The 22,621-nt window shown below is 54.0% G+C and overlaps 1 protein-coding gene across 1 annotated transcript; it reads right to left on the bottom strand.

Moving 5' to 3' along the window:
* Nucleotides 1-1,055: 1,055 nt before the first annotated feature.
* Nucleotides 1,056-21,055, bottom strand: RELA (RELA proto-oncogene, NF-kB subunit). The gene is given in 12 exon segments (XM_067544076.1): nt 1,056-4,485; nt 4,766-4,858; nt 5,278-5,358; nt 5,525-5,737; nt 6,200-6,244; nt 6,247-6,303; nt 6,646-6,783; nt 7,121-7,212; nt 7,578-7,726; nt 8,560-8,711; nt 9,860-9,898; nt 20,432-21,055. Coding segments are annotated over 12 exon segments (1,677 nt in total). The 5' UTR covers nt 20,439-21,055; the 3' UTR covers nt 1,056-3,874.
* Between the last annotated feature and the right edge of the window lie 1,566 nt (nt 21,056-22,621).

The following is a 22,621-nucleotide window of genomic DNA, read 5'->3' as shown; positions in this document are numbered from 1 at the left end:
GACACTGAAATACACAGGTGGAGGGGGGGCAGCACAAGCACCCAGAATGATGGGCTGGAAGAGGGGGGAATATGAGCTTACAGCCAGTGGTTGGAAGCTTCTTTTAGCTACAACCCTGGGGAGTGTGTTTGTATCCCCCCCACAAGCCCAGCTGTCTTCCCTGCTGCCTCCCCAGCTAGAGCTCGGCCTAGAACCCAGGAGTCCTGATTCCCAGTCCCACCCTCTGCTCTGAACAGGTAATGGCACTGCCACGATGGCCCAGTTAGCCTCAAGTACAAAAGTTACCTCTAACCCTATTTAGGCCACAGCAATCCTGCTTCCCCCTCAGCCTCAAACTATGCCCCTCTTACTAATGTGAGCTGGGAGCTAAGTGGCTTTAGGAGTGAAGCAGGCAGAGGGAACAAAGATCCCAGTAGTTTCTGACTTGGACTCAGATTTAAGTTCAACACTAGGCCAAGAGCCATCTCCTAATTCAGAAGTTGGGGATGATACGCTGCGCCCCAAAACCAGACAACCCATCACTTCATCCCTCTGAGCCATCACTGGATCCATTCCCTTACCTACCATGTTCCCTATAGCCCCCAGTGGACCTGCGGTACATTTCTGCTGCCTTATCCTCTGTGCTTTCTTTTGCTGGTTGATAAGAGGAAAAAAGCTGGAGTGGTAGATTTCTACTTGATATTTCGGTTCCTAGACTTTAAGGCCAGAAGGGACCATTACATCATCCAGTCTGATGCTCGGCTATCACAAGCTATTCAGTTTCACCCAGCTACCTCTGTATTGACTCCACTGACTTTAGTTAGATCAAAGCATTTCAGTCCTCAGGAGACTAACCTTTTGTGAGCCCCAGGAAAAGAACAAGAGAATGCAAAATGTCCCCAAGGCCCTTGTAATGGCAGGGAATTGATGAGGTGAGACATGCCCAGATGATCCTAACAGATGACCCATGCCAGAGAGAGGTGAAAACACCCAGGGTCCTGGCCAATCAGACCTGGGGGAAATTCCTTCCCAGCCCCCACGCTGGTGATCAGCTGGATCCTGAACATCTAGGCAAGATCCACCCACCAGGTAGTTAGCAAAGATTCACTTTAGAGTGCCAAGTTGGATGCCCCTGGAAGATGGAAATTCCCCTGCAGAATTGAACAGGGAGAGAGATGAGCAGTGAGAACAATCAGAGGCCTGGTGGAAGAACACTCTGCAGAGAGAAGGGGAGAAAAGGATATACAATGATGGGAGCGAGGTGGCCGTGTGGCCCAAGTTGCTAACCGATGAAACAGGAAAAGGGAGGTGGTTTGTCCATGCAAGGTCTCGTTAGCCTATGCACCTCTATCACACGGCTGCATTGAGGCTGCAAATTTAGGATTGAAAGAGCAAGTGGACATTTATTTGGATAAGGACAGTCAGTCACATTAGTCACTGCTAACCAATAGTTTTCTATGGGGGTATTAAACTGATGCTTCGTTTTAAACTGCTCTCAACAATTATAGGTCAGGCTAAGACCTTAATTGGGGCCGGATTACACCACAGTTGTTCCAGATTCTTGCACCTGGTGCTGGCTGCTGTCAGAGACCAGGACTAGATGGGGCTGATGCAGTCTGGCACGTCTTGCAAAAGGTGGGGATGAATCCTTAATGAGGGATTTTCTGATGAAGTGTTTTCATGAAACACAGATGAGATAAGCTTTAAAATGGAAGGGGAGAGGGTGAGCAGGATGTGCTGTGACACCACATTCCCATCAGACCAAAACTCTTCCCTCCACCCAAGACCATAATTTCAAGACTAAAAATTAAGCAAGTATTTTTTTTTTTTTTTTTTTTAATTTTCTGACCACTTTCTAGAAGAGCAAAAAGAAGGTGAAGCCTCCACAGGGCTTAGCCATGTTAGCCATGATGCAGATCTGGAGTGAGGCCATTGACTGCAATGGGGAGGGGGATACTTGATTCTCAGAAAGGTCAGAGCATAAGATCTGGGCCTACCCCCACCCCTGGAGTCACTCCAGATTCAGAGAACAAGATCCAATCCACCGTCAAGAAAACAATTCTGAACTGGCTTCACTCATGCACCCAAGACACTCCCAGGCAGCCCCTGCAGAGGGGTGGCTGGAACAACAGCTGTCCCAGCTAGATTCTAGCTTTTTGCAGCTCTGGGAGTGATGCTGAGGGAATGGGAAACAGCTGAATGCTGGCAGGGGCTGCTGATGGGGTTGCCTGTGACAGCAGGGGCTGCGTGACCCAGGAGGTCCCTTGCAGCGCTATGGAAAGGCCCACCAGGGACTGGTCTCAGAGCAGATGCAATAGGCGGCACCGTCCCAATGTGCCAATAAGAAGCTGGAAGTTGCGCTTTGACTCAGGTTTATTGAGAACGCAAGTCAGTGGAAAAAATGGGCACAGAAGCAACTCCGTGCCCCCGAGATAGCAAATACGTTAATACAACGTGTCACTACCGGTTAAAACTGCCCCTCTACGTTTAGCCAACAGTAAGACAGTGGAAGCCAAAAAATGGGGGCAGAAACACTATACAAACCCTGCAACAGCGAATGCAAAGGGGTCAGAAAACATCAGTAGGCCTAGGTGCGCCACTGCCTAGCCCTTCCTGCTGCAGGCAGGGTCACCTGGAGGAGTAGCCCAGGGGCTCGGATAGGTTCATAGCCTCTCTCAGGACAACTAGCAGAGCCAGCTTCATTTCATGGCCCTGGGAGGATGTTTTGTGCACCAGGGAACCTCCTCCTGACTGTTTTGGACACTGTCCCCACCCCAACTGCAGGCCCTGCTGTCTCTTCTGAGCCCCTCAGCAGGGATGGGGAATCCAGGGACACAGTGTGGAGGGGCAGTGCCGTCCCCTCCCACCGCATGGCAAGGCACATTATAATACAAGAACTGGAGGATGCCCTGAAACAGGGTGCAGCAGATGTGCAGCACCAACAACCCCCACCCCCTTACTCAGCTTGCAGAGGCCACATACCTCCCAAAGCCAGTGTGCAACAGGGAAGGAAACCGCCCCCCTCCCCCCCACACACAAGGGGGTGCTGGGTTTCCTACAGCTCACCACAGGCCCCCTGCTGGGCAGGAGGGGATCTGTTCACACTCACCAGCTGCAAAAGGGGGGTGGGGAGAGTTAAAGCTGCTTCTGCTAAGGCATCTCCTGGGGGTAGGAAGAGAAAAATCTGCCTCCCTCCTGCCCCAGCAACACAACCACCCTTTCCCCCCCCCCCCCCCACAAAGCCAGCCTGCCCTGGATGCCAGAACCACACCAGCCCTGCTTGGGGAAACCCTTTCTGATTGGCTGCTCATCATCAGAAGGCTGGGAATGGGGAAGGACAGCCAATCAGAGCTGCTGCAGGAGCTAAGGAAACCCCCCCGAAAGTTTTCAGGTAAGGGAGGAGGGAGCAGAAAGAACCCAGAAGCTCAGGGTAGTTTCACCCCCTTCTCCTCTTCCCCCCCCCATGAATAAAGCCTGTCCCCTCCCTGTCCTGACAATGGATCAGTCCATTCTCTGCTCCATTCCTGTAGAGTGTGTGTGTGTGGGGGGGGGGCCCTCTTCTTTGCTCCCTCCCCACAATGGGGAGGGAAATAACCCCTGGAGCTGCCCCCTTAACTGGCCAGGTGGGAGACCTTTCCCCGTGCAGGGGGTGCAGTAAGGTACAGAGCAGGACACTGGGGAGGCACGGGTTGGCGGGGACAGCGAGATCTATAGCCAGATGAAGCCAGTAATACAAGGCCCAGGCAGACCAGAAGGGGGACCTGGGCTGATTGAGTCCAGGTCAGGGTCCGACCCCCCTGGAGGGCTCTCGGCGGATGAGCAATTGCCCCCGAATCCCTTGCGCAGAGCCAGGTGGGGGGTGTCACCGTCAGTCCATCTTCCCCAACGGCCCCAACTAGGAGGAGCTGAACTGGCTGAAGAGGGCGCTGAAGTCCAGATCCCCCATGGTGGTGAGGTTCTCCTCGGGGAGGGTGTCCAGGACCCCATTGATGAAGCTGTTGGCACTGCTGCCTCCTCCGCCCCCACCATCGCCCCGTGGCTCATCCCCAGCCCCGCCCGCCACACCGCGCTGGCTGCTCATCAGGCGGGTGATGGACTCGGGGTAGGTCAGGAACATGCTGTGCTCGGCGGCACACTCCATGGGCGCCCCCTGGTTCAGCAGCTGCCGGAAGTCGGCAGTGTTGATGGACTCCAGGCTGGTGTAGGTGGTGTCGTCCAGCAGGGCTCCCAGCTCCATGGCGGCCGGGTCGCCCCCCGCCTCAAACGGCAGGGGGAAGAAGGCATCAAAGCTGGGCTCAGCCTCAGGCCCGGGGGGTGGGGGCTGGGCCCGGCTGGAGATGCCCAGGCTGGAGAACTCCTCCAGGTTGACTGTACTGAAGCCCAGCTGGGGGGCGGGAGGAGGAGCTCGGCTGGGCCCAGTGAAGGATAAGGGGGAATGCTGGGCCGTGGCCTGCGGCTTCTGGATGGGTGGCAGCTGCCCCATGGCACTCACTATCCCGGGGAGACCTAGAAGAGAAGGGAGAGGTTAGTGCTGGGAGGTGGCAGGGCCAATCCCCTAGGACAGCCTGGCACAGAGAAGCATTATGCGGGATCGTGCAATCCCCACACTCTGGGGGCTGGACCGGAGCCGATGCCCTTTGGAGGGGAAAGGCCCGTATCTCATTCCCTACCCCCTGAGCCAGACAGTCCCTGCCCCTGGGTCTGGATCAGAGCCAGCGCCCCCTAGAGGAGCAAGGCCCTAGTCCCATTTCCCCACCCCGGTGCAGTGTGACTGGAGACCCCTTACCGCTCATGCTGGGTCGGGTGAGGCTGGGTTTGGTCACAGTTGTGCGGGCAGGGACCGCGATACGACGCATTGGGCGTGACTCTGGAACTGGCGCTGCTGGGAGGAGAGACTGAGTCAGTGTCGTGGGGGGGGTGGCACAGCAGAGAACCCCCAGCGCCCTGCAGCTAGGCCACCCTCAGATCCCCCTCCATGTAGGAAGCTAATGGGCTCCATCTCCCAACACCACAGCCATACTTGGTACCCCCAATACTAGGGGCAACCAGGTTCAGTCTCCTGTCCCCCAAGCCCCTTGGCTTAGGTTCCTGAAGCCCAACTGTAAGCCCCCCCCATCTCGTGCCCCTCAAGACCCACCCACCCTCCTGAGCTGCCCTCCCCCCGCAAAGAGCCCGTCCTTCCCTTATCCCCCCACCTCCCTTCCCAGCTAAAAGACTCTGCCTGCCCAGCTCAGACTGCGCCTGTTTTCCTCCCCAAAACCCTAGCCCCCTTCTCAAGCCCCCCTACCCCGGCTTCACCTGCAAAAGGTGTTTTCTGCACAAAGCTCTTGAAGGTGTCCCGTGTTCGCTTGCGCTTCTCCTCGATGCGGTGGAAATCACCTAGGGGAAAGCACGGCCCTTTAGCCTGCCCTGGGGCAGGGTCACCAGGAGGGGAAAGGCCCAATGTCCCATTCCCCACTTTCCCCGCCCCCCCGAGCCAGCCAGTCCCCCTGCCCTAGGGCCACAATGGAGCTGGCACCCCCTAGAGGGAAGGGCCCCATGGTACCTTCATCCGGCAGGTAGCGGAACTCCATGGCGTCGCTGACCTCCTTGTCAGAGGGGCGCCGCAGCTGCATCTGCACCGTCACTGGCTCCCGGAGCGCCTGGTCCTGGTAGGGAGGGGTTTTGAAAACGATGGCGACCTGCCGGTGCACGTCAGCCTGCGAGAAGGAGCCCTTGGCCTCCCATGAGTCCTTGAAGAACCGGACTTCAATGTCCTCTGTCGGGAGAGAAAGGGAGTGAGAGGGCTGCAGGCACCAGCAGGAAAGCTGGAGACAGAACCCTGGAGTCTCCCCCCCCAACCACTAGACCTTGCTCCCCTCCCCACGCTGTGATAGAACCCAGGAGTCCTGTCGCCCAGGCCGCCTCACTCTAACCGCTGGCTTCATCATCTGAGAGCAATGGAACCAGCAGCTTGGGAGGGTTGGGGGTCGGAGTCACCATCCCTGTGGGGGGAGGCACAGCTTTTGGGGATAAAGCCAACTGTGCTGAGATGGAAGGAGAGAGACCCCTGTACTCCCCCCTCTGGGAACCCCCAGCACTTCCATTCATTCCCACACGCTAGGAGCCCAGGCCTGGACCCAGCACCCACACTGCCAGGGAGCCCTCCCCAGCACAGCCTGGGAACCCCCACGAGTACCTGCCGCTCCCCCCCAGCTTCAGGGCTCCCCCCAGCACTCACCCTTCTGAACCTTGTCGCAGAGCAGGAAGATCTCATCCCCCCCAGGCAGCTCCCCGAGTTGCGATTGACCCGGCAGATCTTCAGTTCAGCCGTGTTGGGGGCTCCTGGGGGCGTGGGAGGCGGGGTTAGGGACCCCAGTACACACCAACATGGGGGCACAGGTGGGTCTTCCCCTGGAGGCTCTCACTGGCCCCTCCATATCCTTGTGCTAGGGACTTCCTCTCCCAGCAACCTTCAGCCCCTCCAGTCTCCTGTGCTGCCATCCACTGGCGTTCCAAGGACCCCCACCATCTTCCCAATCTCTGGGCCAAGGACCTTCCCCCACTGCTGTGCTGGTGACCCCCACAAGGACCCCATTCCTTCACCACCCGCAGCTAAGCCAAGCCCCTGCTTCCAATCCCTCCATCCTCCCCAGCTGTGCCAGGCCCCCACCCCCCAGGGCTCACGGTTGTCGTAGATTGGCTGTGACACCACGAGGGGCAGCAGGACGAGGTGCCCGGTGCCCACAGGGTCCTGCACCCACACCTGGAAGCAGAGCCGCACGGCGTTCAGGTCATAGTCCCCCTTCTGGTCGTCCATGTGCACTGTGGGGGTTAGAGAGGGGAGAAATGAGACCCACAGGGTGGCCAAGATCCCCATCCCAACCTCCCCTCTCCCGGGACCGCTGGCTCTGGCCCTCCCAGGGCAATTTCTCCCCCTCTCATGTTGACTGCTGTTGCCTCTGACCCTCCCCCCTACCCACTGAAGGGCTGTTTGTTCCCCCCCCCACCCAGGCATTCATTCCCCACGGCAGTCCCTGCCCTCACCAGCAAAGAGGCTATTGTTGGCTCTGCCCTCACCAGGGCAGTTCTACGCCCTCTCATCGAAGGGGCTGTAGTTGGTTCTGCCCTCCCCTCCCCCCCCCGGCGGTGCCCCCCTCACCATTAAAGGGGTTGTTGTTGGTGCGGATGCGCTGCGCCACGGCCTCGTCCAGCTCCCGCTTCTTCACGCACTGGATGCCCAGGTTCTGGAAGCTGAGAGGCAGGCAGGGGTTACCCACAGCCCCTCCCTGCACGGGTGCCAGCCCATCCATAGGGAGGTTGGGGCAGGACCCCTGGGTTCCGTCCTGTCCCCTGCCCTGCCGCTGCCATCCCTCCCCTCCTGGTGCTGCAGCTTCCCCAGGGTCACAAAGCAAATCAGCAGCAGAGCTGAAAGAGAACTCAGGAGTCCTGATGTCCAGTCCCCACCCCCACATATGTTTTTAACCCACTAGACCCCACCCTTGTCCCAATTCTAGGGACAGAACCCAGCAGCCCTGACTCCCAGCCCCCTCTCTCTAATGCAGCAGACCCCACTCCCCTACCAAAGCTGGGGATTGAACCCGGGCGTCTGGGCTCACCTGTGGATGTTACGCTCGGGCGATAGCTCAGCCTCATAGTAACCATCCTTGCAGTCCTTGCCCACCAGCTCGTGGGGGTGTGGTCGATGGGGGCTGTCCTTGGTCACCAGTGAGATGCGAATCTTCCCAGGGCCTGTGTAATTATTGATCTGGGGGTGGGAGATGGGAGCAGAGGTTAGGGGCTTCAAGGATTTTTAGCAGGGCTGGAAAGGAGCCCTTTCCCCTCATTCCTCACTGGAAATCAGGCTGAGACCTTCCAAACTCACTGCAGACATGACCTTCCAGGGGGCAGCAGCTGCAGGGCTCTAGCCCCTTTGGCATCAGGCCTCAGTGGGAGCGCAGGAGTGTTAACACTCAGAGCCCCCCATCCAAACTCACATAGGGGGAAACTGAGTCACAGAGTGGGGGAGCAGCATGCCCTGGGGTCATGCAGCAAATCAAGAGAGCCAGAGAGAGAACCCAGGAGTCCGAGCTCCCAGCTTCCCCACCCACTCTGTCCCACTAGACCCCACTCCTTTCCCAGAGTTAGGTATAGAACCCAGGAGTCCTGGCTCCCAGCCCTCTGCTCTATCCACCGATTGGCATCCTTTCCTCTCTGAGAGACAGTGGAAATTGCAGCCTATGATGCAGCTGACTTACAATGACTCATGTGGCTAAATGGTCCAGTCCCAGGTTTGCATAATCTCTGGCAGTTATTGCAAGCGTGGGTGTCATGGCTGGGTGCTGCTTGCTTCCGACAAACTCTTTTCTCTTCAAGCTATAGGAGCCAGCTAGGCAGTGCGAAATCCCACAGCATTTCATTAGGGGTCTAGGCCACCCACCCAGAGGGGAGAGACTGGGGAGGGAGCACAAGGCTGGGGGGGGCGGCACAGACCTTGTCCATGAGTGCGTGGGCGGCTGACTTGGATAGTGTGTGTGAGGAGGGGCTGATCTCGATGGTGAAGTGGGGGGTAGGGGGGCACTGGGGCAGGGAGGGGCTGACCTTGATGGTGGGGTGGGTCTTGGTGGTGTCGGTGCTGCGCTCCCCGGGGATGCTGCCGGCCGAGCGTCCCTCGCACTTGTAACGGAAGCGCATGCCGCGCTGCTTGGGCTGCTCGATGATCTCCACAGAGGGGGTGCTGCTGGGGGCAGGCTCTGGGAGCACAGAGAGACAGACATGATGAGTGACAGACAGACCAACCCTCTGCATTCCCCACCTATGCCTACACCTCTGCAAGCAGCAACTGCTGTAGCCTGCGGGATGGAAATCCCCTGGAGCGTGGAGGAAAACTGAGGCACGTGGACTGGGTCAGTAGCAGAGCTGAAGAATAAAACCCAGGAGTCCTGACTTCCCGCTCCTCTTGCTCTAGCCACTAGATCCCACTCTTCTTTCCAAACTGGATCGAACCCAGGAGTCCTAAGTTCCTTCTGAACAGCCCCTGTGCCCCACCCCAGAGGTGGCTGCAGCTCAGCATAGGACAAGGGACCTTGTGTAAACAGCGCCCGAATCCCACATCTCAACACAGCCCAGTCAAGCCTGGGGCAGCTACTCCCGTCTTGAGCTCTTCGCTGGACTGTAGCTTTGCAGTAGGAATGCAATATATAGCCCCTCCCGGCACACGCTCCGCCAGAGCCTGGCTCCAACCTCCCTGGACTAAGGTCATGCTCTGGGCTGTCTCAGAAGGCACAGCCACTGACTGCAGCTTCCGCAGCAGGAATCCACCTCACAATGTGACTAATTCCGAGTTGACAATGAGTCATCCCAGTTCCCAGTCAGACTGGGGAACCCCTAGACCAGGATCCCTCAGCTGGTGCGGAAATGCAGCCGCCTCTGGGGTGGGCACGGGAGCTGTTTATACACAGATCCCTCACTTGGTGCAACCAGGTCTGGGGTGGGATGCAGGGGCTGTTTATACAGGGATCCCTCACCCAGTGCTGAGATGCAGTGTCACAATTAATGGGATTTCTAGCACCATGGCATGCCCTGGTGACACACTGCAGTACTGGGGTAGCAGTTACTCTGAGAAGAGACTGTTCCCTACTGAACCTCTGCCCAGTCACTGTAGCACAGTGCCCTCCTGTGCACTAATCCTGGCTCTGAGATGAGAGTGGAATCTAGGAGCCAGGACTCCTCGGTTCTACAGGGATAATCTCTAGAGCTTACAATGGTTTTGCAAGGGACTAGTGCTCTGAAAGCCCTAATAACCCTGGATGGCAGCTGCTAGTGAAATATATTTATTATTAACAATCATAATTTTGTTAATTACATTAAATTTAAATATCTAAGTTGAACCATGACTCACCTTGGAGGTGCCAGTCCTCCTTGAAGAATGGCAGCAGGTCTGAAAGAAGAGAATGGGAGTGGTTATTGGCATGATTGAAGTGGGGTTTTAGTAACCTCCTGCAGCAAGGAGTTCCTCAGGTAGAGCACGCAGGTAGGGCCATCGTATGGTCCCAACTGGGAAAGCAGCTCTCTTGTCCTCAATCAGCTCCACCTAGTGTCCATGCCTAGTACTGCATCTCATCTGCACTCCACTCTCACTTCCCATGACTATTACATGCTTTTATGAGGCCAATCCTCTGCACTGCCTCTTACTGCCCTGAATCCTCATCCAACAGCAACGGGGCTCATGCTGCCCCAGAGGAAAAAGTGGGGGTGAGATGCAGCTGCCTCTGGGATGGAGCACAGGGCTTGCCAGCAGTTGCACAGTCATTTGGAATTAGAAGTAAAAGACAATGGTGAATGGGGTTAAAACTGCAAGGCATATTCAGGGAGGCAGAATGGAATCTGCTGGGGTGAGAGGTGGCCTAGACACTGGGGTTCACATGCCACGTTACACACCTTCACCGGGGATACTATGATGTCCAGGCAGCATGAGGATTTGGGGGGAGCAGGGAATGCAGGGGGCTCGTGATAGAGGGTTAACAGCTCCTGATCTCAGATCCTGTCCCAGAGATGGGAATCCCAATTCTCCACCGCTGCTCTTTCCCGTAACTCACGTGGGGACTGAGACAGCCTGGCACCACTCCCAATTGCCACAAGGCACCCGGGTTGCAGGCACTGCCAGGTCAGGATGCAGCTGGGATGCCTCCAAGAGAAACTCAGAGCTGAAGGGAACCGGCACTCTCCCGGATGCCGCAGTGCAGCACTAGGGGGCGCTGTGCTGATGCGGACCGCAAACCCACTGTCCCAGGGAATTTCCGGCTCAGGAGATTCCATTCGCTCCCCTTAGATGCACCTGCAGTTCCAGCTGTTCTTACTTGCACCAGACACCGTGGGGCAGCGCTGCTGTGGGGCTGTTGTACACTGCTACGCTCCACCCCAGAAGTGACTGCATTTCATTGGAGGATGCGTGCTTTCAAGGGCAGAGCTAGAATGGTCCAGACACTAGACACATCATTTCTACAGGACCAGAGAGGCCTCCAACTCCAGTTAACAGCAAGCACCAGACAAATCCTGTTACAGAGATTTTCCCCTCTCAAGCAAACATCCTTCGGAAACACGCCCAAGGGATTCCCTTGCCCGGTGCTGAGACGTAGCCACCTCTGGGATGGGTCGTGGGTGGTTGTTTACACAGTATACAGCCCAGGGTCTTCCCAGAACACCCCCAGGCATGTGGCTTCTGGCTGCTTCCTTTGGGGAAAACGATCCCTTGCTTTCTCCCTGGGAGGTTGCTCCAGCCAGGTGATCTGTGTGGATTTCAGGGTGATCAGGGCCTGGCCGGTTTGTGAAGGACCCTGTCAGGCAACACACCCAAATCCTTCCAAATGGGGAGTGAGTGGGGCATCACCACCTAGAGCACGTCTACACTTACAGCGCTGCAGCTTCTCCTGTACTCCGCCTCCCCGAGAGGCAGGAGCTACGTTGGTGGGAGAAGCTCTCCCGTGGACACAGTGCTGTCTACCCCGGGAGTCAGGTCAGCACAACTGCGTCGCTGTGGGGTGCAGATTTTCCACATCCTTGAGCAACATCGTTGCACTGACGCAAGTGGCCCTGGCCTGAGTTAGACAGGCAGGCAGGTGAGCCCGGTGTCTCAGGATTCGTGGGTCCTAGCCCCAACTCTAGGAGAGGACTAGTGACTGGAGCAGTGGACTGGGAGTCAGGGTCTCATTCCTGGCTCTGGGGGAGGAGCCATGTTTTTGGTGCCCCAACCAGGGAGCAAAGGCTCCACCAGGGAATTCCTGGGAATACTGAGCTGCTGAGAACCAGAAGTGAAACTAAACTACACGGGTGCTTCCCTGAAACGTGCAAGCAACCAACGCTGCCCTCCCACCCCATCCACCCCACTGGGCGAAGACATCACAGCCTTGGTCTCATTGCAGTACAGTCCACCCTGGCAGCACGCTGGGGCACTGGGGCTAGTGAGGGGACAGCGCCCCCTACTGACCTCCCCCAGCACACTCTGAAGCCTCCACTATACTGCAGCCTGATTTGGCCCCAGCCCAGGGGCTCCCGGCTCCATCAGGCCAGCAGTTAGTAACTTTGGTTTCTGTTTGCAGAGCTGCTGGGAGCTGCAGGCTGGTTCCCAAGGGGCACAGCTCACTCATTAACCAGGTACCATTGTCCCAGCTGCGCTGCTAGTGGGAGGTGATTTATGGGGCCTGTGCAGGGACCAATGCAGGCAGCAATTTAGGAAGAGGAAGAACAACAGAAACTGTATTTCATATCAACTCAAAACTCACGTGAGGGGGGAGAGTAGCCCAGGGCTGGGATAGCCGGGGCTGTGGGTCAGGATTGAGGGGCACCTGAAGGGAGATTTCTGCCAGTTTCAACACTACCTATTTAAAGTGGAAATACTGGGGGCGGGGGGACACAATATTCCAACCACTGCCCCATCCATACCCACTGATCTCATGCCTGCCAGCTCCAGTCCATGCCCCCTCCTCCCAGCACGCTGCAGCTGCCAGCCGGGATACAGGGGGAGGGGCAGAGGGAATAAAATTCTTTTCTTTTGACATCATGTTTTGTGAAGGAATCCTGTGGCAGGAGGCTGGGCCTACAGCCCCCTCGCCAGGGGAGTGGCCAGGAAATCCCCCCCCACACACACACACAGACAGGGAAAGACAAAGACAATCCCTGCCCTGAGAGCTTAATAACCCAGATAGAGAAAAGTTCCAGAGGGGTAGCCGTGTTAGTCTGTATCCAGCAAAAACAACGAGAGTTCTGTAGCACCTTAAAGACTAACACATTTCTGCGGAAAGGGTGGCAGCTGGGAGGTGAAACTGAAGAACAGAGGGGAAGGGACCTGCCCAAAGTGACAGGGCCCATCAGATTAGCAAAAAGAACCCAGGAGCCCTGTGCTCTATGCACTGGGCTGGGCTGCCTCCACATACAGGTCCACTGAAGTTTCAGGAAACATTTGCTGATATGTAAGACTCCTGGGTTCTAGCTGCAGGTCTGGGAGGGGAGTGGGGTCTAGGGATCTGGGAGGCAGCAAAGTCCAGCTGGTTTTCCTCCCTGCGCACCTTCCAGAGCCCTCCCAGCTATGCTCCCCACTGCCGCCTGAGGCCACTACTCCCCACATCTCTCTCCAAAAGCCATCAATGTGCCAGCAGGAGCCGCCTTTGTGTATTGCTTGTCTACAAGGCAGGTGACACAAACCCATGCCCACATGTACAGGGGAGTAGGAGAGCATGTAGATCCCTTGATTATAAGGCCAGAAGGGCCCTCTGATCATCTAGCCTGACGCTCTGTACAGCACAGGCCATGGGCTGGCCCAGAATTGTCTGGTTGAACCACAGCAGATCTTAGAAAATCGCCCGATCTTGATTTAAATACTGCCAGCGATGGAGAGTCCACCCAGCCCTTGGCAGGATGATCCAACGGTAAATTCCTCTCGTCACTGGTACAAATTTATGCCTTATTTCCAGTCTGCATTTGGCCAGCTTCAGCTTCCAGCCATTGGATCTTGTTACACCTTTGGCTACTAGGCTAAAAAGCCCACTGTTAGCCAATTTCTGTTCCCCGCATAGGTGCTTTCTGTTCCCCGTGTATACACCCGAGACAAGCATGAAAGGAAGCATGTGTGTAAAATACACAGATGCACGACAGCCACAATCCTGGCAGAGCCCAGGGACTGAACTGGGGATCTCCCAAGTTAAAAGGCTGAGGCCAGATCGACACTCGAAACATTTGCTGGTAAAATGATGCCACTTACGGATTCAAAAAAAAATTTTTAAACAACATTTTCTACTAGCCAAAGCGCCAATGCAGCCTCAGTTATAGCAGCAAACGGACTCACAGCAATAATAATCATGATAAAAAAAGTCCTTTCGCCAGCTTGTTTTGCTCAGGGAACTGGTATAAGCTATGCTGGCAAAAGGAGCGTTTTGCCCGTATAAGCAGAGTCTCCATTGGGAAGATTTGCTGATAGGACTTTACAGGTTGTCAGCCCTTCGGGGCAGGGCCTGTCTTTGTGTTCTGTGTCTGCACATACCTCCCACGGGACTGGGGCTTTTGTTCCTAATCCCAGAGAAATAGGAATTGGGGGTCACCTCCTGGGATCAGCTGGGCATGGCTCACCTCATCAATTCCCTGCCATTGCAGGGGCCTCAAGCACTTCTGGCTCTCCACATGGGGCTCACAACAGGTTAGTCTCTTGAGGACTGGAACGCTTTGGTCCACCTAAAGTCATTGGGCTCAACACAGGTGGAACTGGGTGAAAATGAATCCCTCATGTTACACAGGGGATCAGACTGGATGACCATCTTATGGGCTCTTGTGTCCTTAAGCTCTAGAACAGCGGTTCTCAACCGGTGGTACGCGTACCACCGGTGGTACTTACGGGACGGCTGGGTGGTACGTGAGCCGCCGCCGGAAGTGCCCTCCCGCCCGCCCTTGCGAAACTCTGTCGCCGAAAATGGGCAAACGGCGGAAGGGTTTCGGCGGCGGGTATTGTTTCCCCCATGAAAGCCGCCGCACGTCTCTCCCCGCCGCAAATCCCTCCCGCTGCCGCCGCGAAACCCCGCCGCCAGTCCCCTCCCTTTTTTCCCCGAGTGGTACTCGGGTCGGGTACAGTCAGATCCAGTGGTACTGGACCTGACTGTACCTGGCCCGAGTGGTACTCGGGGAAAAAAAAGGTTGAGAACCGCTGCTCTAGAAGACCAGGGCGGATTGATTTAAAATCAAGGTGATTGACATCACCAAGTGGAAAGCCTTGATTTCAGTCAGTGGTTTTAATACATTTTTTCATTTGTACTTCAGTTATTTTCTAAAGAAGGTTGTCAATCAATGAGAAGCACCTATTAAAACATGTTGATTTACAACTAAACAGAGCCTTGACACTAGATTTGGCACGACTTTTAGCTACCTAGGAGGGAACACTAGACCAATATGCATTTATTTACGCAATTATATAGCTTCATATTTTCAGATTCTAATGGAACATTTGTAGTATGTTAGAAAACGATGAAAGATATACGGCTTATTTACTAAATAATTAACTTTTTGCTCATGACTTGTGTCAAGCTGCATTAGGATGGTAACTGGAATTTAATTAAATACATAAAACAGTACCTAAAATGTATTTTTATTAAACCAAACCTTAAATGTTTTGGATACGTAAGCTTCTCTTATCAAAACGTGTTCCACTTTTACAACTAAATGATTTATTAAAGGAACAGAGGGGTTATCTGTAGTCAGTGAATTAAACTGATTAGTTCAGGTCAGCCTGGGAAAATTTTCAAATATGCCTAAGTGAAAGTGACCAGCTCTTAAATTCCTAGTTTTGCCTAAGTCTCTTTAAAATGAGACCGGCTCCTAAATTACTTATGTCATATTTGTAAAGCCTGAAATAAAAAATTAGATGATTTCCCCGATTCTTTCTTTATACAGAAAGTCAGCCTTGAACTCAAAGTCATTGGGGTTTTTTTTTTTAAGAGAGACTCATGGAGTCGGCATATTTTTTATTTAAATGTTTTAAGAGATTATAATGAATGTATAGGCTTTCACATATTTTATATTAAATTCAGATTTCATTTTAACCAGGTTTATTTTTAAAAAGAAAAAAATATAATTTAAACAAAATTTTAAAAATCCAATAAAAAAAATCTGATTTTTTAAAACAAAATAATCTATTTTTATCCACCCTATATGAAACTAGATCAGATCATAGATCAGTCTGAGTCTGGAAAGCTGCCCCACAGAATGAGACTTGAGAGCTCTATCTATTTAGCTTCTCCGAGTGAAATACGGGATGGATCACTTGAGGATTACTTATTCTATTCATTTGCTCTGAAGCACCTGGCATTGGCCACTGTCAGAAGACAGGATGCTGGGCTAGATGGACTATTGGTCTGACCCAGTATGGCCGTTTTTGTTTTTATGAGAAATGACTCAATCCTGGCCTACAAGCACCTCTGTGCAGAGGAGATTTCGAAGAACAGAGGACTCTTTAATCCAGCAGACAAAGGCAGAATGAGACCCAGTGGCCAAGATCTGAAACTTGACAAATTCAAACCGGAAATAAGATGCAAAATTTTAATGGGGAGGGGGATTAACCATTGGAACAGCTGACACCGGGACTGAGTGGTGTCTCCATCACTTTCTATCCAGATTACACATCTCTCTCAAACCAATGCTCTAGCTCAACCACCAGATCTGACCTGGAAGCGGGAACGGCTAAGAATGATTGTCTGGACTGGGTTATGCAGAAGGTCAGACTGGATGAACACAACAGTCCCCTCTGGCCTTTAAAGCTACTATGATACGCGACTGACCAGAACTCAAGATTGAAGAGACAGCGTGGTCTAGTGGCTAGGGGCACTGGACTGGGAGTCAGGATCTGTAGCCAAGCTGCTGCGTGACCTTGGGAAGTCCTTTCCCCTCTTGGTGCCTCTGTCTCCCCATTCACCCTTTGTCCATTCAGATTGTAAGCTCCTCCAAAGCAGCGACTCTCTCACTGCATGTCTGCGCCTGGCATAACAGGATTGGGGCCCCCCATCTCTGCACAAGCACAGGAGAGCCCGATCTCAGTTGGAGTTACTTCCATAAAACAATTAAATAAGCGCATTAGACCAAGGGCCGAGGGGTTCGATGGAAGCTAGGATGAATTGATTAAAAGCAGCAGTCAAAAGGCAAACAAATTGCGCCGCTCCCTAAGAATGGGATGGAGGGTCTTCTAATCCCAGCATACAAACCAATGGTGCAGCTGCATGCAATACTGGGCTGCCATCTCTTACGGGGCCCAGTAGAATTGCAGGGGGCTCAGAGAACGATGAGGCGCCTGGGATAGTGGGGAGCGGTGGGGACTGCTCACCTTGGACCGGAGCTGAGGAGGGTAAAGAGGAAATATTGGGAGCATCCCTGACTTTCTCACAGCTCAAGGACAGTCATAGATTCCAAGGCCAGAAGGGCTCCCTGTGCTCATCTAGGCTGACCTCCTGCATGACACAGGCAGAGGGTTGCCCCGCATTGAGTCCTGACTGAGATCAGGTGGTGGCAAATTCGAAACTGATCGGAGGAAAGGATTTCCACACATGGCACCGTTCACCCGCAGAACTCATTGCCACAAGCTCTGACTGAGATTGGGGGGCTGAGCAGGAATCCAGAAGGGACTAGCCATTTCTCTGGAGAACAAGACCACATGGAGATGGAAGGGCGAAGGCTGGAAAGCCAGACTGCACTTTTGACGGGCTATTAAGCTTCCCACCTCAGAGATGAAGCTGATCTCTAACTAGTCAGAGTTGGGAAGAGACTATTGAAGGGGGCCAGATTATTCCCCCTCAGCCACTCCCATGGGTGCCTCTGAAGCAGCTGGTTTTACAGCCATAGCCAGAGACAGGAGATGGGGCTAGAGGGACCCGGTTTGGCAAGCAGACTAAGTTAAAAGGAAGTCACTGCTGTGACTTCCAGCCAGGTCAGCTCTTTGGGGCAGGGAATATCTTTCTTCTGTTTGTACAGCAGCTAGCATGATGTAGTCCTGCTCCGGGACTGGGGTTCCTGCTGCGACCATCACATACACAACACAGAGTAACACCAATACTCATACTCGATAGTTACACACAAGCCCCCCCTGCTGAATCAGAGCCTAGGCCTGTGTGTATATCAGACGGCAAGATCAGAATAACCTGTTGCACTATTATTACTCGTATTACGGTAGTGTCTAGAGGCCCTGGCCAAGCCTGGAAACCCCTTATCATACCAGGAGCCACACAGCTCCCACAACTGACTGAGATCAGGGCCACCCCGTCATGCCTGGTGCTGCACAGACACACACCGAAAGACAATCCCCGCCCTACAGCCCAGGCTAGTGGCTGGACACGGGGCTGGGACTCAGGATGCCTGGGTTCTAGTCCCAGTTCTGCCATCCACCTTGGGCAAGTCCCTTCTCCTCTCTGCGCCTCAGTTTCCCCTCTCACCCTGTGTCTTTCAACGCTCTGTCTATGCTAGGCAGGGTTTGCTGGTATCACTAAACCAGCAAACCCTCCTCATACCGGCACAGATGTCTCCACTGGGGCTTTTGGCAGCCCGGCTGCTGGTCGTGGTTGTGGATTCTACACTCCTAACCAACACAGCTCTGCTGGCAAAACCTTTTATCCTAGACAAGGTCTAAATTGAAAGCTCTTTGTGCAGGGACTGTCCCTCGCTATGTATCTGGGCAGTGCCCAGCACAACTGGGGCACTCTGTCCCAGCCAGAGGTCTGGGCAGCCTCCAGTACCATCCCCGGATCTCAGTGGGGGGAGGGGAAGAGTCCACACCTAATTCCTAGCTATTAGGAAAGGGATGGCATTATTTGGTTTAACCCTAGGGTCTTGTCCCAGTTGCCGCGAAGGCACACTAGCCCCAATGGTATTTGAGCTTCCGGTTCTGGTGGCGGGGGTCTGGCTATTTAAGCCACTCTGCAGTGTTAGGATTAGCTGTACCAGATCAAACCAGTGGGGTCCATTCAGCCCAGCATCCCACCTCCCTAAGGCAGCCCAAGGTTCTCTCTATGCTGTATGCTGTGTGGAGGGGGGAGCAATTCCTTCCCAACCCCTCAGCTGGAGCCCTGACACATGAGGAGTGGTGACCTCCAGGGCTTGTTCCAGTTCCTGGCTTCTGAGCATACAAGGGCAGGAGAGGAGCAGAGAACTGGGGGTGGGGATAGCCTGCATTGATGGAGGCATGGAAAAGGGAGGGGGACACCCCTTTGAGTTTGTTGTCTAGATACACCCATCCTTTCTAGCGCCTTGGATGGTGGGAAAAATACCTCCTTTAAAATGTGACCAGACTGCCACCAACATGTTCTTGTCCCCGCGTGCATCAATCATCACATTAACTTTGAAACCTAAGGACAACCGGACCGTCCCAAAAGAGCCACGCCATCAGCTGTTTCACATGGGGCCATTCAGCCAAAATGGACGGCTGGCTCAGCCGCAAACACTTCCCCAGACCTTACAGCCCTCGCTGCCCAAACCTCTCCTCCCTCCCCACCTGAATTTCTAGGGATGGCAATACTGAGTACGTCTATATGAAAAGTACCTAGGCAGAAGAGAATCTTAACTGGAGTCTGTAGGTGGTACAGTTCTAGTGAGCTACAAATCCGGGGGTATGCACCAGCAGACGAACCACTCGCAGGGTTATTCAACCAGAATTGTCAGCTCTTTGGGGCAGGAGCCATCTTTTTTTGTTCTGTGTCTGTACAGTGCCCAGCACAATGGAGTCCTGGTCCAGGACTGGGGCTCCTACATGCTACTGCAATACAAATAGATTCATGGATTCTAATGCCAGAAAGGACTACTGTGGTCATCTAGTCTGACCTCCTGTATCACAGGCCACAGGATGGCCCTGAATGAATTCCTGGCTCCACTAGAGCAGATCCCTTAGAAAAAAAACATCCAATCTAGTTAAAACATTGCTAGTGACAGAGGGGCCACCACAGCCCTGGGAAATCATCCCAATGTATTAATTCCCTGCACTGTTAAAACATATACACTGAATTTCTATTCTGAATGTGCCACTGGAACTTGTAAGATCTTTGTCTGCTAGACTGGAGAGCCCATTACCAAATTTCTGTTCCTCCCCTAGGTACTCATGGACTTTGATCAAATCACCTCTTCTCTTTGTTAGGCTAAACAGATTGAGTTCCTCAAGTCTCAAATACATAACAACAAACCACTTCCGGTTTGAAGGGATGAATTTACAATGTCACTGCATTTCCGTCCCGATTGTGGCGGGACGGAGGAGCTCTGGGTTTCAGGATAATATGGAAAGTGACACACTATATAAGAGCTAGGCATTATTATATGGTGGGTTATAGACCCAATACATCAAATCGAAGCTGCCGTTTCCATGCTGTACGGTGTCTGGTCAACTCAAGTCCAGCCCAGCCTCTCCCCTTGCCAAAGGATCGTACCATCTGTGTTTTTCCCAATGTGCCTTTTCTTTCTTTTTTTTTTTTTTTTTTTTAAAGAGAGACAAATTCCTTCCCTGCCCCCCATTTCAATCCCCAAATCCACCGTGCCTGTCTGACCCCCAAAGCATCAGGAAATTGCTGCCCATCAAGGCCCCGGAAGCAGGTCTCAAGATAGCACCACAACAAATCTTTTTCAAAACAAGGCAGGGACCCAGAAATGCAGCAGCTGGGGAAATAATGGGCAGGGAAAGGGACACAGCCAGGGAACCCCAAGCTCCTGAGGAATTCCAGCTGCTCGCCAAGCCCCCGCATAGTCACAACCAGCACTCCAATAATAGGTATTTCCCCACACACACATACACAGGAGCTCAGCTGCTTCCACACACCCCACTGTCCCATCGACTCCCCATGTATGTATTTTACACCCAGCCCGCCAAAGATAGGGGTGAGGGGACTAAACACAACCCAGGGTAAATGGGGGGAACTGGATTTAAGAGAAAGTCCCTGTTGCTGGGGTGGGAGGTGGGTTACACACTTACCATCCATTTCTGCCAGAAGTCAGGCTAGGTTCCAGGCTGGGAATCAAGGAGGTACGAGGGGGTGGGGGCTCCCTGGCTGGAGGGAGCCAAGGAGGGGGGCTCCCAGTTTGGGAACCAAAAGAACCCAGGAGATACTAGGTTGGGGGGAGGGCTCCCGCAGGCTAGGGCTGGCCCCCGGATGGGGGCTCAGGCGATGGATCCGGCCACAATACGAGCGTGTGCAGGGAGGGGGAGGGGGGTGTCTCAGTACAACAGCTGGTCCCGCCCCAAGTGGGGGGGGACCCAATGTAGGATTCAGTGGGGTGGGGCCCCCAAAGGGGAGGATTCTAACTCTGATGGAGGTACTAGGCGGGGTGGGGGGTCCCGATCCCTATGGCGGGTCCCGGCCCCAATCGGGGGAGGGGCGCAGATGGGGGCGCCCCAGGGAGCTTGCCCAGGCCGGGGAGGGAGCCGAGCCCAGACCCTGGAATGGCTCCAATGCGGAAGTGGGGGTCCCGGCCTCAATCGGGGCGCCCAGGGAGGGGCGGGGCCAGGGGCGGGGTCCTCCGGCGGGATCGGGTCCAGGCGCCGCCGCAGTATCCGTATTCCGTTCCCAGCAAGCTACGCAGCACGCGGAAATGCCCGCGCCACGTGACCCGCCCCTCTGCTGGGAAAGCTCCGCCCACCATGCAAATGAGCGGGGGATTCCACGCAGGCGCAGAAGCGACGGGGCTAAGGGAAGCGCAGGTAGCGAGGAAGGGAACAGGGGCAAATTCCGAACCAGAGAGGGGACGGAAAATAGAGGCGGCAGGTACCAGAACAAGGCGTCATAAGGCCATACGAGACCCATACGCTGGATATCATTGGGGTCATATGGCTTTGCGTGTGTGGTATTAATAAGCTATATAGGCACTAGGGTGTGGCATGCCAGGTTTGGAGGGGCAATAGGATGGATGGGGCATTGTATCGGACCCACACATTGGGCAGAATGGGGCCATATGGGCACCAGGGCAGGGTGTTACAGACCAAACAGGGTCCAGGGAGAATCATTACTGCACTGTATAGGGACTGGGAATTTATGGGCTAGTATAAAGACTTGGCCAATGAGTGCTCTTGGGTCATATAAGAACCATGGTGGGTCATTATGGGGCCATTATATGAGACATTATTAGGTCATATTGGGACTAGGGTGGGGCACTACTGGATCATACAGGGACCAGTGTGGTGTGTTACAAGGCAATAATGTACATGGGGCTGCACATGACTTTAGGGTCCCATATAGGACGTGACAAGGCCATAAAAGAACTTGGAACCATTAGAGTCTTACCACAGCTGCTGTGGCCTCCCCAGTGGTTTTAGGCCAAATGCCCACAGCAGTAAATGGCAGATAGCCTACGTTTGATGGCCCTACAGCCACCCCTTTGGGCTTCAGACCTCAGAGGTGAACCCTCAAGGCTATTTCTTGGAAGAGCTGTCGTTCTGTTCCCTGCCTCTAGGACACCATGGGCACCATTATCAAATAAGCTCACTCACACTAACCTCCCTTAAGGAGGACAAAACCACATCACCTTATCTCTGCCCCAGGAGTCTCTCAGGGAGATCACCCCTCCCTGTAAGCTCCTTGCTAGAGCAAAATTCTCCCAAGCCCTCATTTTGACCATGTCACCCCTCTTTTTCTTCCTTCCACTGGAGCTCCTGTCTCTATTGTATGAACCATAAAATGTTTGTCTTCCCTTTCAAGGCCCTCCATGTCCAATCCCCACCTGACCTATCATCTCTCATTTAGTATAGAGAAGTCAACTCCCATCTCCAATCCACCCATGCTGTCAGCATTCACTGTCCACTTGTTACATTTGCCAACAAGACTCTTCATCCATTCTCCCATGCTACCCCTCATGTTGGTGAGGTGCTTGCTGAAAATACCCACAGAGCCATCTCATTGTCCTCCTTCAAACTATTCTTTGTTGGGATGCCTACAAAAAACATGACAACATTTAAGCTGTTGGTATTGCAAACCTACTGCCCATCATGCAAATCAGGATTGTCTCATTGTTCCTGTCTGGCAGTATCCATCTGTCATCTCTTGATTTATGGAGTGTGAGTCCTGTGTCTTTGTTCTGTGTTGCATAGCACCTTGCCCAATGGGGCCCTGATCCTGGGCATGCTGAGAGAAAAGGTTGCCTGTCAACCACCTCCCTGAGGCTGAAAACC

The sequence above is a fragment of the Emydura macquarii genome, unplaced genomic scaffold (genome assembly GCF_026122565.2).
Source record: "Emydura macquarii macquarii isolate MOO-44397 ecotype Brisbane River unplaced genomic scaffold, CSIRO-AGI_Emac_v2 contig_968, whole genome shotgun sequence".
NCBI lineage: Eukaryota > Metazoa > Chordata > Testudines > Chelidae > Emydura > Emydura macquarii.
Note: the sequence above shows the minus strand (reverse complement) of the source record. Positions and strands in the feature narration are given on the sequence as shown.